The sequence below is a fragment of the Leuciscus leuciscus genome, assembly GCF_965113295.1.
Source record: "Leuciscus leuciscus genome assembly, chromosome: 16".
NCBI lineage: Eukaryota > Metazoa > Chordata > Actinopteri > Cypriniformes > Leuciscidae > Leuciscus > Leuciscus leuciscus.
Genome location: NC_138740.1, coordinates 13,629,012 through 13,646,956, shown reverse-complemented (window position 1 = coordinate 13,646,956; position 17,945 = coordinate 13,629,012). Strand labels below are relative to the sequence as shown.

The 17,945-nt window shown below is 37.5% G+C and overlaps 2 protein-coding genes across 3 annotated transcripts in view; one reads left to right on the top strand and one right to left on the bottom strand.

The window, feature by feature from the left end:
• gemin5 (gem (nuclear organelle) associated protein 5) overlaps positions 1-6,629 on the top strand; it is a 30,530-nt gene extending 23,901 nt beyond the window's left edge. Inside the window, exons 24-28 of one of the 2 annotated variants that reach the window (XM_082141204.1) lie at positions 286-540; positions 3,004-3,166; positions 3,989-4,397; positions 4,475-4,550; positions 5,729-6,629. In XM_082141204.1, coding sequence (XP_081997330.1) covers positions 286-540; positions 3,004-3,166; positions 3,989-4,397; positions 4,475-4,550; positions 5,729-5,899 — 1,074 coding nt within the window. In that variant the 3' untranslated portion in view covers positions 5,900-6,629. Of the gene's footprint in view, positions 1-285; positions 541-3,003; positions 3,167-3,988; positions 4,398-4,471; positions 4,551-5,728 lie in introns of both variants that reach the window. The other variant, XM_082141203.1, reaches the window with a different exon arrangement.
• A 1,185-nt stretch (positions 6,630-7,814) lies between these two features.
• On the bottom strand, positions 7,815-17,761 carry cnot8 (CCR4-NOT transcription complex, subunit 8). The gene is made up of 7 exons (XM_082141440.1): positions 17,642-17,761; positions 16,733-16,926; positions 15,759-15,952; positions 14,281-14,442; positions 8,884-9,028; positions 8,701-8,811; positions 7,815-8,616 (listed from the first exon to the last, which is right to left on the bottom strand). Exons 2-7 carry the CDS (start codon positions 16,847-16,849, stop codon positions 8,488-8,490), a joined length of 858 nt encoding a protein of 285 aa, XP_081997566.1. The 5' UTR covers positions 16,850-16,926; positions 17,642-17,761; the 3' UTR covers positions 7,815-8,487.
• Positions 17,762-17,945: the final 184 nt, after the last annotated feature.

The window sequence follows — 17,945 nt, the reverse complement described above, 5'->3', positions numbered from 1 at the left end:
TGTGTCTCATGTGACTTTGTTATTTGCACACGCTGTGACTATACAAAAGCATAAAAAGGGTATGTATGGACTTGCCTAATTCTGGGGGATAAGGTGAATAAGCTAAAGTCCCAAAAAGTCGGCGTGTTCCTTTAATATTATTACTATGAATAGTGTGTTTGTCTAACCAACATTTATTCTAAGGTAAATGTTGCCTTTTTCTCCCTATAGCATATTCATTGTAACTATAGAAACATTATCAGTGTTCAGTGTACCAAAAGAATCTTTCTCTCCTCTTCTTCACAGGGTCACAGACTGATGTTCTGCGTTAATGAGATCCTCACTCAAAGACTGGCAGATACAGATGTGGTCACCTGGACCGCGACTTCTGCGCACACCTGGTCTAAGCCCTGTGAGGAGAATGTTCTCTCCACGGTGCACAGAGTGTGGCAGAGCGAGTTTGGAGTGGCGGCTGTTGACCTGGTCAAAGTGAAAACGATTCATCAACAGCTGAGAGCCGTCGAGAATCCTCCTGCCACCACTAGTGTTCCCATGAAGCAAGTATGTGTGAAATTAAGATGCCAACGGATCTTGACAGATGAATAATATAATATAATATAATATATTATTAAATGGTTAGTTCCAATCCTTGATTCTGATTGGTCAATAGCTGTGCTTTATTCACGATAAAACACGGCTATGACCGCTTCACCCAATGGTTCTATGTATCACTACAACACCCCTAGCAAACACCTCTTAGCAACTTAAACACATGTGTGATCTCATTGATATTGTTCATTGAAGCTATAGTGGAGTATTGTGAGAGATCGAGAAAGCGAGTGTAAAGTTAACGTTACCTGCATTCACAGTAGACATTGCATTTTCCTTCAGGTCAGTCCTATAGTCGTCATAATATAATCCGTTTGAATGTCCGCTGCGATATCTTGTCCTTTTAACAGTTAACCGTTAAGGGGTTTTCCCGTGCCTATAACGTCAGTCATCTGTCAGTTGCGTCTTCCTTCTCCGTGAAAACAAGTTTGAGTCTTTTCAATATAAAAGTCTTCTCTACCGACTGACTCTGAATGAGTCAGTCTTTGCCGCCATCTATTGGCGAAATAATGTATGTAACTTCTGTTGCTGTTTACGGTCAGGGATTATTTTTTCCAGCAGAAGGAATACTTTTAGTGATTTTACTTCATTAAAGTTGCATAGATAAATATTTTTCGGCTTTAATATTTGTATTGTGTGGCAACCGTTTTATAAAAGCAATAAGGTACTCGAGGCAAGTAATGTATCGTGAATAACTCCGCTTCGCGTCGTGCCTAACAACGCCCTTCAGCCATTACTTATTCACGATACAGCACAGCCTCTCGTACCTTATTGCTTACATATAATATAATATAATATAATATTATATATTTAATGAAATACATAGACAAAATGGATGATAATATTGAGCTGAGCAACATCTGTATATAATACAGATGTGCCATATCATACCTGCGATATGGCTCTATATAAGCACGGCTATGATTTATGGCTCTATAGAAGCACGGCTGTTATTTATGGCTCTATATAAACACGGCTGTGATTTATGGCTCTATATAAGCACGGCTGTGATTTATGGCTCTATATAAGCACTGCTGTGATTTATGGCTCTATATAAGCACGGCTGATTTATGGCTCTATATAAGCACGGCTGATTTATGGCTCTATATAAGCACGGCTGATTTATGGCTCTATATAAGCACGGCTGATATATGGCTCTATATAAACACTGCTGTGATTTATGGCTCTATATAAGCACTCCTGTGATTTATGGCTCTATATAAACACTGCTGTGATTTATGGCTCTATATAAGCACGGCTGTGATTTATGGCTCTATATAAGCACGGCTGATATATGGCTCTATATAAGCACTGCTGTGATTTATGGCTCTATATAAGCACTCCTGTGATTTATGGCTCTATATAAGCACGGCTGTGATTTATGGCTCTATATAAGCACGGCTGATATATGGCTCTATATAAACACTGCTGTGATTTATGGCTCTATATAAGCACTCCTGTGATTTATGGCTCTATGGCTCTATATAAACACTGCTGTGATTTATGGCTCTATATAAGCACGGCTGTGATTTATGGCTCTATATAAGCACGGCTGATATATGGCTCTATATAAGCACTCCTGTGATTTATGGCTCTATATAAGCACTCCTGTGATTTATGGCTCTATATAAGCACGGCTGTGATTTATGGCTCTTTATAAGCACGGCTGTGATTTATGGCTCTATATAAGCACGGCTGATATATGGCTCTATATAAGCACTCCTGTGATTTATGGCTCTATATAAGCACTCCTGTGATTTATGGCTCTATATAAGCACGGCTGTGATTTATGGCTCTATATAAGCACGGCTGTGATTTATGGCTCTATATAAGCACTGCTGTGATTTATGGCTCTATATAAGCACGGCTGTGATTTATGGCTCTATATAAGCACTCCTGTGATTTATGGCTCTATATAAGCACGGCTGTGATTTATGGCTCTATATAAGCACGGCTGTGATTTATGGCTCTATATAAGCACTGCTGTGATTTATGGCTCTATATAAGCACGGCTGTGATTTATGGCTCTATATAAGCACGGCTGTGATTTATGGCTCTATATAAGCACGGCTGTGATTTATGGCTCTATATAAGCACGGCTGTGATTTATGGCTCTTTATGGCACTGCTTAATCTTTGCATCGCGATGCAGTAATAGACCATAATCCAATATATCCTATTGACGATTCTCTGACATCATTCATCAGATACGCGCTTCTCGCACTAGCGTAAAATTGTGGAGGGAGGCGAAACACAAAAGCGAGTAATAAAAAACTGCACCCACTATTTTAACATTTACAGTATGTGAGCTTGAGTGCGCGCATGAGTGTGTGTGCGCGCGTGCTCTTTTATGAGAAGTCTGTTTGCTGTCATCGTCAAATTCACAAATCTTCCGCTCATTTTTTTTTTCTCTCAGCTCTTATCTCACATTTCATTGGACGTGACACTGTGTGCTTTGAGTCAGCTGTTGTGCGATTGGCCGTCTACTCTAGAGGAGCTACTGCAAGCTCTGAGTCGAGGTTCAGAGGCGGGACAATTCACGCTGATGGCGGAGATGTGCCAGCTGCTTTTACCACAAGGTGAGGTACACGACCACATGTACACTGAACACCAAAATAAAATCAATCCAAGTGAACTTTTAAGTCGGCATGAACCGGAATTCGCGATCGTTTTTTTTCTTCCCTATCATGATATTCCCAGTGAAAAGGTTTCTCAAACAAAAAACAATGTAGGGCAGGACTTGATTTTGTCCATTGGGAATTGATTGGATGGCTGTGGTTCGCTATTGGTTGATCTCATGTGAGTGACAGGATGTCCCGCCCTCGTGCCAGACATCATCAGAGAAGAAAAGAGATGTCACTGCAAGTGGGATGGGAATTAATTTTGATTAAAGATTACGAGGGCACATGATGTGCACAGATAAATCATTTATAAGAAATGCTGCAATATTCCATAAAATACAAGAATATTCTGTTTTGTTTCCATGAAGACTTTAAAGTTAACGATTCAAATTAGGGATGCATCGAAATGAAAATTCTGGGCCGAAACCTACATTTCTGGATGCACTTGGTCGAAAACCGAAACCAAAACTGCTTTTAAAAAATTATTTATTTCTTATTTTAAAGTAGCTTTTTTGTAGTTGATTAATAATTGTATTAATATTACTTTTGAATGAAATTCAATAATTTTAATGAAAAAGAAAAAATAGAAGCCAATAAAAAAAAAAAACACTTCTATTGAAAGTAACCTAAATTGAACACAAAATATATTAATATTAAATATCAGTATATTATTCTTAATTAAGTTCTATACAACAGAATCAGATTTAACAGGTTTATTTTTTTAACCAATATCCAAATAATGGATTTATCCTACATCTTTTATTGTCCTTTTTGTTGCAGGTTTGGAGTCGGTGGCACTTTACAAACAGAAACTAGACCCAAGTGATGAGAGAAGCTTGATGATTTCTCAAAGCGTGGAGGCTTTTGTCGGTTATCAGCTCATGTATCAGAAATGGTGGAACTACAGTGATGAGACTTCAGCTTTGACCAATAACACCATCAGCAACGGTCACCGTTTAACAGAGAACAACCACAACGAAGATGAAGCAGACTGTAACGGAGAAGCTCAATCTGAAGGCGCTTTCTCTGAGGGCTTCTGGAACGTTCTTCTCTCTGAACCTCATGCCAATCTTCAGGCCACCCAGAGAGCCATAGCAGAGATTCAGAAGAGAGTGACGAGCCTGATTCAGCAGCACAGCCAGTGTAAAGAGACTTCAGAGGAACATGGAGGATCTGCTAGTGGAAGCAGGTATTTCTGATGCTGTATCTTTGATTCAGGTGCTTCAAAGAAACGTCTAACAGCTCTTTTTTGTCTCTCTTTAGCAGTGAATCGCTCTCTACGCTGACTGCCCAGGTTGCTGAACACCATAAAGTGCTCACTGCCATTCCTGAGCTGCTCAGAGTAAGTTACTCAGTTTTCTTAAAGGGACAGTTCACCCAAAAAGTGAAAGTTCTGTCATCATTTACTCAACATCAAGTCGTTCCAAACCTGTATGAGTTTCTTTCTTCTGCTGAACACAAAAGAAGATATTTTAAAGAATCTAGGTAACCAGACAGTTGATGGACCCCACTGACTTCCACAGTATGGGAAAAATACTATGGAAGTCAATGGGGAGCATCAACTGTTTGGTAACTGACATTCTTTTGTGTTCAACAGAAGAAAGAAAATCATACAGGTTTGGAACGACTTGAGGATGAGTAAATGATGACAGAATTTTTATTTTTGGGTGAACGGTCCCTTTAACCCCGGAATGCCTGACATATAAAATGATAGTCAGAAAAAGTTTGCATATGTGTTTTTTGTTGAGTATCATATTTGATACATCAGGCTTTTATGGCTCATTAAGTATGATATAGGAGAAAATGGAGATCATATGAGTAGAAAAACAACACCTTAAATTTATTAAACGGAGCAAAAATATGCAATTTGGAGCAGTTGCTGATATACAGTAGTCAAATCAAATTATTCAAATAATTTTGAATAATACCTGGTCTTGTCTTAGGACAACTTTGATGGACTTTTTTTGATCCACTTCAAATGTTGACTACTGTATGTCCAAAAAGTAAGAAAGAGGAAATTCTGATAGCTTGAAATGTAAATCTGAGAGATGCACAAATAAACATTCCTCAAAAGCCTGATGTATCATATATGATACTCACATATGATGAATATTCAAGTAAACCTAAGTTGCTGCAGTGTAACTGTTCATCTTGAAATATTACTAACAATATAAAAAAATATTCTTACTTTTACTTGATAAAAATCGGTAAGGATTTCACAACAAAATACTAAAAGACCTTCTACTTGAATTATAAACTATCAATCAGATGATAGAAGGTATGTAGTAAATTGCATACAACAGGTTTTTTCAGCAATATTTTAAACATTTTGGAGGCCTTAGTAATTTGTGTCTCAAATATGATGGAGGCTAAGTTTCTTATTGTTCAGGGTTTGGCTGCTTAGCTTAAATTATGGGGGCAAAAAGGAGCTTTCTCTATTGACAGCCATTCAAGAGTAGCCATGTATTCTGACCAAATTGATTTCATTTAAATTTTTCTCTTTTTTCTCTCTTATTTTAGAAATACCCATTTCCAGATGTCATGGAATGTTGCATCGTCTTTCTGCACATGGAAAAACAGTTTACTCTGTTTCCACAGCACATCTGTGCCGAAGCCACGACTTTGTTGCGCAAATACGGAACTACAGAATCGCTCTGTAAAGCCTGGCAGAGACTGACACTGTCCAAATAGCACTTAGTGTTTTTCATATGCAATTACTTTTGTTTGATATGTAAAATTCACTTGACTTATGTCTGTAATAAAACACATTCTCCCACAGTTTACTTTTTTTATTGAAGCAATCGATTCTATTTGACCAAACTTTGTCAGCCGAACCCCGTTGACTTAAAATGTTTATTTGAAGCACCCCCTAATATTTTAAATTAATATTTCAATAATTTAACACATTTGCATGTTCACATGACATGCAAGTAAACAAATTCTTTTTTTGTGTAGTTTTTTTTATTTTAAAATTCTTGATACATTTATATATAAAATATATATATTTTAATATTAAGTCAAGTTTAAAAAGTATATGTTAAATCATAACGAAACAAGTAGCGACAAACCTTTTTTTTTTTTTATTGTGATGTACATCCGAATGAAACAACGAAAAAGGGAAAAAATAGTAGTTCGGGACTTGGTTTTATCCTTCAGATGTTGATTGGCTGGAGGCAGATATGAATGCAAGCTTGTAAGAAAGGGGTGGGGTTTAATTAGAGTAAATGATTGAAGTTTAGCATGCATGATACATCATCATAGAGAAGTCTGATGGCTAAAAAAAAAAAATGCATGGATGAATCATAAAAAAAAGATGCATGTAGGGCTATTTTATCGATAATCGCCTTAAGAATATCACAATATCTGATTATATCGTCTACCTTATAGCAACGTTAACATAGGAATAAAGAAATATCAAATAAATGTGTAATCAAGAAAAAAAACATTCGGCAAATTTACAAAAGGATAAATGATGTTTGATAGGGAACACATCTCCAAAGCAGACACAAGTTGCCATTAAAGCAGTCAGCACCGAACAGGCAAATAAAACACAGATTAGGCTAATTAAAGTTACAAAAGTTATTCTGTCAAGTTCAGTGAGTGATTTTCTTAGGTTAACATTAATGCAGGTATAGCCTAGCTGTCAATGTACGGATCCAATAGGCCTATACTGTTTTTCTTTCTCAAATGTTTACGTTCACTTAAGACAAAACTGTTTACGAGGATATTTTGACATAAGTGTGTATATTTGTCTGTGCACTATATGAGACGCAGCACAGAAAACAGCTCGCATGCAGAACTCTTTGGCGCTTGAATATCAAGATTTGGAATTGATTTTCTATTCCCAATCCTACTAACGAACTAGCGACCTGTTTACGGTCCTGTGGGATTGTGGGAAAACACCCACCAAAAATAAAGCCTTCCAACTTTAAAGGAATGTTTCACCCAAAAATGATCTGGTTATTTACTCACCCCAAGACCATGCATGTGACTTTCTTTTCTCAGCCGAAGAGAAATTAAGGTTTCAAAATTATAATTTTTTTAATGTAATGTAAGTCAATGGTGCCGAACATAGAACATTTTTGACGGTCCACAATTTAATATTTATACGGCTTCAAAGGGCTCCACCTGACGAATAAAGGTCTTTAATGTCATTTAATGTCATCAATCATTTTCCCCCAAAAAATTTTAACTACAGTTTTTTACAAAGTATATGAATATTGCAGTGCTAATTGATTATCGTAAACGTGCTTTGCAGAGCTGGACCAAGGTGAACGTTTGTAGAATACATTTTTCTTAAAATGACATTGTTTTGCTAGAGAACACCCTTATTTGTCAGCTGGGGTAGTGAGGACCCCCTTTGAAGCTGCTGAAATATGGATTTGGGACTGTCAAAACGGTCTACATTGGGCACCATTCACCGGCGTTAAATGGAGAGAAAAAAAATCCTCCAATGTTTTCCTCTAAAACCTTAATTTCTCTTCAGCTGAAGAAAGAAACCTTAAATAAAGTAATTACAATTTTTGGGTGAATTATTCCTTTAAAGGCTGTAAACAAAGGGTCAGTTTTCAGTACACATGCCTTGTAATTGGACATGACACCACTGTGGCGATAGAAAACATTTTAATACACAACTGCCTCGAACAACAGATACAATAAAAACACGTACCACAAACAGTCGAGATCGTGTGACGAACAAATTTAAAACGGTTACATAGGACCAGTGGACTCGTGTTCTCAAAGATGCCCCAAACCTCAATCTAAAATGTATTTATTACAGGAAAAAATGCTTAAAGATAGCAATTTCTTTTGAAAGTTTCGATTTTAATATACATACATGCTGGCTTATTTTAAAAACACAACCCCAAAGTCACGTGTTCCAACGTTGAGAAGGCATTTCCTCTCATCTCAGTGATGATTAAATCTCGAGCCTTTCCAGAAAATATCAAAACATTTCTAAAAAGGACTGAGCATATTAAAATGCCTGGAGTCTCGTAAGCAGTAAGATACACAAGCGCTGGTCCCATGCTTAAAACGATGGTGTTTTTAATACTGTAAAACAAAAGATAAAATTTTCAAAAAAGCAGCCGATGGGAAGAACAGGAGCACATCTAGAGTCCTGGAACGTCGTGGTGTGATGGACTACAGAGCAGAACAGAATCGGAGATTAGCTTGTTTGCATTTCCCAATGTCCCTTTAGAATGCATGAATCATTTGAAATCATCTTTGTAAAGAACAATGCTGGGATTAAAACAAGTGCGTCATCCACTTGATTTTAGTCAGTGCTTGTTGTTGGCTTCCTCCTGCGAGGAATTGGAGATTCCGTTCTGACTTTGAGTGGAACCGGATCCCAGGCCATAGAGTCGCCCACAGTACTTGGCATCGTCGATGTTGTCTTCAAAAAACAGCTGAGGAAATAAAACACGACAGCAGAATTAATGATCAGCTAAGATTCCCAGCATCAGCTATGGTCTCATTTAGAAAATATGAACCTCTTTCATGCGGAAGAAAGCCATTCCAGTGAGTAGCGAGTCTGAGCCGGCCTGATGCTGCCTGCCGATCCTTTTTAGCTCCAGCTGGTCCGCAACCTCCTGAAGTCCACCCTGAACAGAGCAAAACTCACTGATCATCTTTAACAATGACAATCACAACACGGGTTACAGCACTTGACATACCTTAAGGTTTTTGCAGCTCTTCATAAGATATTTGACGTCGTAAATGGCCGGGAAGAAAAGGTTTAAGATCTGAAAGAACTCGTGCTCCTCTTCTGGCAGCCGGGTGTCTGTGAGGAGCTTCACCAGGTATCCAAAATCATAGCCACTAATGAGGACAGAGAAAACACATAAAAAAAACCTTTAGATGTCACTAGGGACCAGATTTATTAAACAGGGCAAATTAGCGTGAGAGCGAATTCCCCAAAAAGCACAGATGTCTACTGATCTGCTGATGAGCAAATTAAAGAACACAGACGCAGCCGGATCATTTCCATAATGAGCGACGCAATCTAACAAGAGCAGCGCAAATTAGCGTCTGGTTGAAGACATGCTTAAATAATGGCGCAAATACCAGTAAATTGACTATCGTAAATCACCTTGTGTGATTCATTTAAATACTCTCCTCCCATAAATGCCTCTGAAAGGGAAACTCCTATAAACACATATGTAACGTGCGAATAAACAGTTTAACTCTTTTGACACATAAGAGATCATTGTACTAAAACAATATCAGGTAAGTTTTAGAACTCAAAACTTCCTCGTTAGTACAAAAACAGCTTTTATTGCTCAGAAAATGACTCAATTTTAATTTGAAATGCGCTTATATGTGGGAAATTCCCTCAAACCTTTATTCACTTAAGCATGTAGGTTTGTCCACACAAATTATAAGATCAAATCAATCATTTAAAAACGTAAAAATTTCACAAACCGTGTGATTGATTCAGCGCTGCTGTGTAATCTCTCTTTCTGTCTCTCAAAATGGGTTGCACAAGGCAAGCGTCAAGCGCGTCGCAGACGCCAATACCAGACTCTCGAGAAGTCAGAAGTCTGGCCAGTTTACGGAATTGTCACTTGCACAATCAAGCCAGTGTTGCATCGTCACTAAAGTTTATCATTTGCACGACTTTTTAAGTCTTACCAATTTAAACATTAAAGCGATTTTAAACTACATACATGAAGCTGCCTCACAACCAGCTCGCGAATAACAAAATAGTTATTTTTCGTGGATTAAAGCACTTTAAAGGTCAAAACCCACGCAAAATGATGTCAAAATTCCGGTCTAGGTGAGTATCCTCAAACACAGTTGGTTATGTCGCATGTGACAGTATAATGAAAACAGCATATTGATCAGTGCACTAGCTCTTAAAGTGACAAAAGCCTAATATGTGTGTCAATGTTGATAAAACAACAAAAGATAGCTTTAATTGTAAGGAATCTGAATTAATTGCCTTATGTATTTAATTTATTCATTTGTTTACTTTATTCATTTTCTGTACCTGAATACTAGTTAGACCTATCCAAAAAAATTCTCTTTGTTTCTCAATTTAATTTGTATCTTTGTTCTATTGTATTTATTTGTGCTACTTTTTCAATATAATCCAAAGATCGAAGCTTCCTTGTGTTGTGTACACTCTTGAGCAACAACATCCCATTGTAAAAACAAACATTTAAAGGGATACTTCAGGATTTAGCATTAAGCTTTGTATTAGTAGAAAACCTGTAGTATTTTTGAATTACCGTGCTTTCCACCCTCATGTCCCCCTGAGACGAGAGATTTATGTATTTTTTGTCTGGAAAAAATCCTCCGATGACGCAAAAATCGTCATTTTGCGTCATCTGAGGATTTTTTGGCCAGAGGCTAAAGACTACAGCCAGTAGTAGGGGCTGTCCCGCATGTTTTCAGCCCGCCCATAGAGGGTGGGATCTCACTCACAGAATATACACATAGTATCAGCCGTCTTTCTTTGGAAGCCAAGCTAGCAGGCTCTTGTTCTGTGGAGAAAGCTGAGTATTAGGGGTTACCATCCTCTTTTTTCCCGGACATGTCCGGCCGTCGAGATCGTCCAAAATGTCCGGGATTCGGCTTTTGCTCTCTGCAGTCGCCATTCATTGTTTACATGCACACCTTTTGTTTCAATCTAACTGAATTCATTCCGATTGGTGAATCTGAATGTAGTGTTTACATGAACGCTAAACAAGTGATCGGTTGATGTGCGTTTTAACATTGCTAAGAAAATTCCCGCTCCTCCGTGAGAGATATGAGACCGGTGCGTCTCGCTCATCAGTAATCACGCCACCGGCCTCGCGCCGTTCTCCCGCGCTCCTCAGCCTCGTCCTGCTCGCCACAGTAAACATGATGAATGGCGACTGTAGAACGCAAAAGCCGAATTCCGGACATTTTGGGCGATCTCGAAATCCCGGGCAAACTCGTCAGAGTCTCACTGGTAGCTAAGCCTTGTTTTCAACTGCGCTCTCTAACCAGTAGGCGTGGCTTGGGAGTGGCCACCTAGGGCAGCGAAGCAAGAGTATTCTGGGAGTTGTTGTCTTTCATCCACATAAGCCAAAAATACATTTTCTGGCTTTTCTCAGTCTAGAAAGCTCCAAATTCAAAAATAATTTCACATTTCTTCTACATAAATTACCTATTTTAAATACACATTCATCTTTCCAGATAAGCGAGCAAACATTTAGGTGAGAAATGTAATTAAAAAAAGATATATCTTAAAAATAAAGTAACAGTGTTTTTACCATGTGTCACTATTGCTTTATCTGATACAGATCGTTTGATGTACTGAGTATTTATACTGTAGCACCGAGGTCAAACTGTGCATAGTTCTTGGTTCTTTCCTTTGCTTCAGCATTTATGGGGTTAATGCGTTGGATTATCGGAAGAAAGCACTTAGATCAAAACCATAACAAAAGCAGCGTTCTCTAAACCATTCACTGAAATCCTGAATAAAAGCTTCAGTGAGCGACATAATCTGTTTTGTCATCAGTAAGACGACTTTCATTTTATTTAAAACACTACACTGCAAATGACAATGTATATATGTTTTTCACTTTATCGAATAGCCTGAACTATGAATAGCCTTTAAGAACGACAGTATTACAAACAATGGCACATTCATTCATAATTACACAAAACACCTCAAGTCATTATTTTTCAATTATAACTGTGGTAACTCAGTACTTACATTTTATTTGCCACAACCAAGACTTATATAGCTTATGTTAAATGCATAAATGTTTCACACTGTTGGCAAATGTTTCAACTATGTAACAAGAGCTTTTTCAACATTAAACACGTGTAATGCACTGAGAAAATTATTTCTAATATGCAAAACTGTTACCCAATCATAGCAGTGGGTGTTTACTTCAAGTCTTGAATGTCTCAAAATCAGGATAGAAAATAGCTTATTCTAAATTAGGATGTTTTTTGACGTAAAAATCTTGATAACATAAGTGGACTAAGGCTGCAACTAACACTTATTTTGATAATCGGCTAATCTGTCGATTATTTTCCCGATTAATCAGATGAAAACATAAAAAGATTATTATACATTAAAATGTATTTTAATAAATTATTTTAAACAAGATTATTCCACATCCTGCACAATGCTGTCCTCCAAACAATGTGTAATATAAAATGAAAAATGCCAGTGGCGAAAATGTTCCTATATAAGCTATGCTGATAAGCAAAAAAGGTTGAAATATAAACACTGCATTCCAAAACTAAAAACAACATTTCTTACTGTTTTCAAGCAGATATTAAAGTGACTAAATGAAAAATTACAATAAACAAAAACAAAATGTTAATATGAGGCATGAAGAACGCACACATTCACTCGTCTGAACATAGTTATATTACATTAATGTGCTATTCGAAAAAAGGTGCCTTTGCTGTTACTGCTCTCATAAATATGATTACTTGTGTTATATGCAGAATTTTAAACCTGTAAAAAAAATAATTGTAGAATTTTTTTTATTTTAGTCAGAATTAATATTAATTGCGCTCCGTCTGTTTGACGCGACTAATCGATAATCAAATTCGTTGACGAATATTTTCATTACCTATAACAATCGATTAGTTGTTGTAGCCTTGAGTGGACCCCAGAGAACATTACAAAAAAAAATAATAATCTGTTTATTACCCCTTTAACTTTTGTGATGGCAAAGAACGTCAATGTCATGTGTGTTGCTAAACATGTGATGTGAATGTTGGACAGTATGTTGGGACGGCGGCGCCAGAACTGCAACTGATAGGTTCCCAACTGATAGGTTCCCAACCTTTTTTTGTCTGAGACCCCCTTTTTCCCAAGAAAATATTTTAGGGCCCCCCTTCAAATTTAATGATATTATTGCTCTTGTAACCTTGCAGCAAGGATGACAGAATATGTTGTTTTCAAGCAAACGGTATGTTTACTATAACCAAATATGTTTATGCACAAATAATAGCCTATAATATTGAAAATACAATAACAAAAACATCAGTAGGCCCTTTGTAATTTAAAAACGTAAGCCTAGGAGTAGCCTATAAATTGGCCCTATTTGAAATGCAATAACAAAAATATTCACACTGGTGTGTAGGTAAAAAAAAAAAAAAAAAGTATATATAGGCTATTACTAAATGACTGCTGTCTGGGACCTCAATACTTGCATGTTATTTGTGAGGCTTTATCAATGTGAGGCTTTATTTTTGACGCTTTTGGCGCTATAGCGAGCAATAATAAACTTGCGTTTATTAACAGAATAATGCGTCTTTCGGAAGAACATTGTAGCCGGAACTACTTCTCTCTGTGTACGTCTATGACGAGTCACGCAGGTACTGGGCTACTCCGCAGCGGCAGCGATCCGAACCAGTGTGAAATAGTCCCAATGTAAACACTTATTATAGGTGTGTACCATAGTGGTTCAGGATAAGACAAAAACCCGGATTGGAAAATGGATTCATGATGAACTCGCTCATTATATACATTTTGTAAATTTTGAACAGAAAAAAAGTTAAGGACTTTTATTTAATGCGCATTGCTCAAAACTATTCAAAATACGACGCGACCCCCCACAGAGCTCGCTGAGGCCCCCTTGTGGGCCGCGACCCCCCTGTTGGGAACCGATGCTTTAGCACGATAGCTACAGTGTTGACAATGGACTTTTTTGCACCTCAAATTTGACCCAAAAAAGAAGTGAAGCATTTGTGTTAAGAAATAATACAGGTGAAACTCGAAAAATTTGAATATCGTGCAAAAGTTATCATTTTGATGATCATGGCTTATACAGCTTATGAAAACCCCATATCCAAAATCTAAGAAAATTAGAATATTACATGAAATCATTTTGATTTATTTTTATTTTAAATACAGAAATGTCAGCCCTCTGAAAAGCACAATCATGCATATGTATATAGTTATATATACTAAATATATTAGTTTCACCTTTTAATTAGAATTACGGAAATACATGAACTTTTGCACGATATTCAAATTTTTCGAGTTTCAACTGTAATTGTCATTATATGTATAAATGTTTAATAAATCGATAGATTGGAGTCCGGCAGACATTGATGGATTTTTCTATTACCTGTGAAAGGAGAGCCACTTGACATTTTCACACAGCACCAGGCCTGACGTCATCAGGAGCTCTGCGAAGTAGAGTGTGTCGATGCCCTCCTCCTCATGCTTCTTAAACTGCAGCCCAGAGTTCTGGAGGAGATCTATGGAGTCCTGGGAGTACATGTCCTCTCTGCAAAACACAGGGCCAAACAACACCGACATTACCATTACTGGCTCAGGCTAAATCTGTAAAACACTCTGGCCTTGTATTAAGATGCGTTTTGGTCATTCTTATCACAACCAGACGAGGGAGGGAGGGAGTTCCTGTTCACACCTGGTGTTTTAATCTGTCTCTTTTGTCCACTTTCAACCACTTCTGTCCTGATTTCTTCATGGGGAGGGTTTATGAGTGGGAAATGTGTTTTTTCAGATCTTTTGATCAAATAAGCTTGCACAATTTATATGTGAACAACAGGAGACGACGGAAAAACATACTGAGAGCAGCAGCTTTCATTTCTGCTCTGACAGCCGCAAGACCACACAGAACGCAGTGAGTGTGAGTTAGAAACATAGACTGTAAAAAATATGGACAAAGCGTCTGTGACGTCACCCATAGACTTCTGAAGAATGGTTTTGAGGCCGTTTATGGGGGGTATGGGCGGCGCCATATTTCAATACAAATGTTCAGAAAGGATAACTTACAGGTATGATGCGTTGTGTCAGATCATGGCCGAGACGTCAAATTTCAGGAATTCCACTCGGCGCAGCCTATGCTCGTTGTCAGCTGTCAATCAAGCTGTCAATCGCGCCCTTATTTGTCATACATTTTATATCTAAATATGATCTAAACTAACGAGTTAGAAAAAAATTCACCCCCCTCACAGTTGTCAGGCACTCGGAACCTATCGAAAAATACAATAAAAGTCCATGGGACCAACCTGTAAAAACATGAATTTATGCTGTGAAAACAGACATTTTAACATGGGGGTGTATGGACATTTGCTCCCTTTTGGGACCTGCCCCTAGCGGATTTTCGATGTATTGCAGTTTTTCGCACTTCCGGGTAGGCTTCATTTTTCAGATTAGAATGTTGCCGCTTGGTTAGAAATCAGGAATGGTGAGAGAACATTGAGCTTGGTAAGTTTTTCGTCTTCAAACCAAGGTTGGGTCTCCATCCGACAAAGTTTAAATCCATCTGGCTGACGTGCTTCCCATAATGTTTACGCATTAGGTCAATATGCAGAGAGGAGGTCTTTTGTGGCTGTTTGAACACATTCGGCGACATGAGCGTTTACACTACGAAAGCAATCCGGTCGAATGCGTTTTCGACTCCCTCTGGAAGTGGTCGAAAGTGGACAAGCTCAAAGTTTTAGACCCCGTTTACACCTGTATTTAGCGTCGTCCACTTGTGATCTGATCGACCAAAACGCATCTTAATACCAGGTGTAAAGAAGGCCTCTGACACAAATATCAACATGGGTTAAGCAAGTAATGCTGGAGACCTACGTCAGATTGAACTTGAAGTTGAACTGCCATGTTGTGGTTCCAGGCGGGTAGTCTCCGTCTTCATTCATAAACGTCAAACCCAGCTGGATGATTTTTAAAAGGTCCACGTTGCACCTCAGGAGTTGGTACTGATAGTCAACAGTACTGCGAAACTCTCCAATGGGACGAACCACAACACCAGGGAACTCTGTGTCCTGAGGATCCAAAGCACAAATATGGTAAAGCTGAATTTTCAGCATCATTACTCCAGTCTTCAGCGTCACATGATCCTTCAGAAATAATTCTAATATGCTGATTTGTTGCCCAAGAAACATTTCCGTTTTTGCTGCTATATATTTTTTGTTGAAACTTTGATGCACTACTATTCAAACTATTGCGTTTATCAAGGATGCATTAAATTAATCAAACGTGACAGTAAAAGCATTTATAATGTTACAAAAGATTTCTACTGCAAATACATGCTGTTCTTTTGAACTTTTTCTTCATCAAAGAATCCCCCCCCAAAAAAAAAAAAATCATGGTTTCCACAAAAATATTAAGCAACAAACGGTTTTCAAATCTGAAAATAAGAACTATTATTAATAATTGAGCACCAATAATAATAATTAAGAATCAAATCAGCATATTAGAATGATTTCTGAAGGATCATGTGACTGAAGACTGGAGTAATGATGCTGAAAATTCAGCTTTGCATCACAGTAAATAGTTATTTTAAATTGTAATAATATCTTACAATATTACTGTTTTTAATATATTTTTGATTGATAAATAAATGTAACATTGGTGAGCAGAGTAAACCAAGAATCTTACCAACCCCAAGCTGTTAAATAGTTGTGTATATTAACAAAATTGTGCTATTTGACCGGTAACGTTGTCTCAATTATCATTTAAAAAATATTACAGGACATTTTCCCACATCATTAGTAGATGGAATAGCAACACAGGCGCACACACACACACACACACACACACACCATGGCGATGTAGTTGTAGTTTTGAATGATCTGTCGGATCTTCCTCATCTCCTCCTCCACATTGCTGGCCCAGACCTCACAGATAATTTGACTGGTATCTGCAAGTGCGGCTGGCATGATGATGATGATGATGAAGCCCGAGGAACTGATCGAGTATCCCAGCGATCCTGAAGCTCTCACACGCAAAAGAAACTCTGCCAGGAAGAGCAATTGTGTTGTCATGGCATTAATTATGATTCATCACTCATGAGCATGGAAATATTCTTTTAAAAAGTACATGAATATTAATGAAAGACTGATGAATATTAATAAGTGTTTGTTAACTCAATCAAATAACTACTCCAGCAACTAGAATATTCAATTTGAATCTTATCAGGGAATGTATAGTAGTTAATTGACTTTCATACAGTGGACATACGACTGAAGAAAGTTAGGTGAATATTTAATGAAATGTATTAGTGAATATTAACATGCACAACGTTTCCAGACCCAAACAAACAACTAGCAAACTCGGTTATCATTTATTCAAAATGTAACGCTCATAGGCGTGGAAATGCTAAAATAACCATATTATAACAATATATTAATTAAATCTTCACCAACATTAACGTATTAAGTCTAATCTAGATAACTTAACTCTAATCATTCACAGGCTAGTATCTAGTAGCAATTTTTTTTTTTTTTTTATTAATTTGATTACACATCTTATTTGTTCATTAAAGAAGTTAAAAAAAAAATTAATTAACCATGATTTTGGTGCAAGGGTTTGATATTAGCTTAAAACGCTAGCTTCTGTTAGTCTGCTGCCGCCAAACACGCTGACAAACAACATCTCCATTCCAGCCAGAGGATGAGACGCTACTAAACAAATATCATATGGAGTAACACAACGTTTCAGACGACTATTACCTGGCAGGTTGTTAGGTGTTCTTCAGCGTAGATGTAGAAGCCGCTGTGCAGCTAGCAGTAGCAGCGACTCTAAACACACAGCGCGCTGCTTCCGGACCTGCGGGATTGTGGGAAAATACCCGCCAAAACTATAGCCTTTCACTCGTTGGCAGTGGGGGGGGAAAACAGCCACAAAATGATTTATATAAAATATTTTGTATATCCCCAATACACACACGCACGATAGATATAAAGTTTTGATTTTTTTTTTTTTTTTTTTTACATAGTAATATATTGTACTTTTACATTTACATAGTTTCAATGT

Coding starts and splice junctions, on each gene's coding strand:
- cnot8 (XM_082141440.1), bottom strand. CDS start 16,849: ATGCCAGCCGCACTTGCAGATACCAGTCAAATTATCTGTGAGGTCTGG. Junction 9,029..14,280: donor AAGTGGCTCTCCTTTCACAG/GTAATAGAAAAA, acceptor TGTCCTCATTAG/TGGCTATGATTTTGGATACC. Junction 8,617..8,700: donor CTTTCTTCCGCATGAAAGAG/GTTCATATTTTC, acceptor TTATTTCCTCAG/CTGTTTTTTGAAGACAACAT.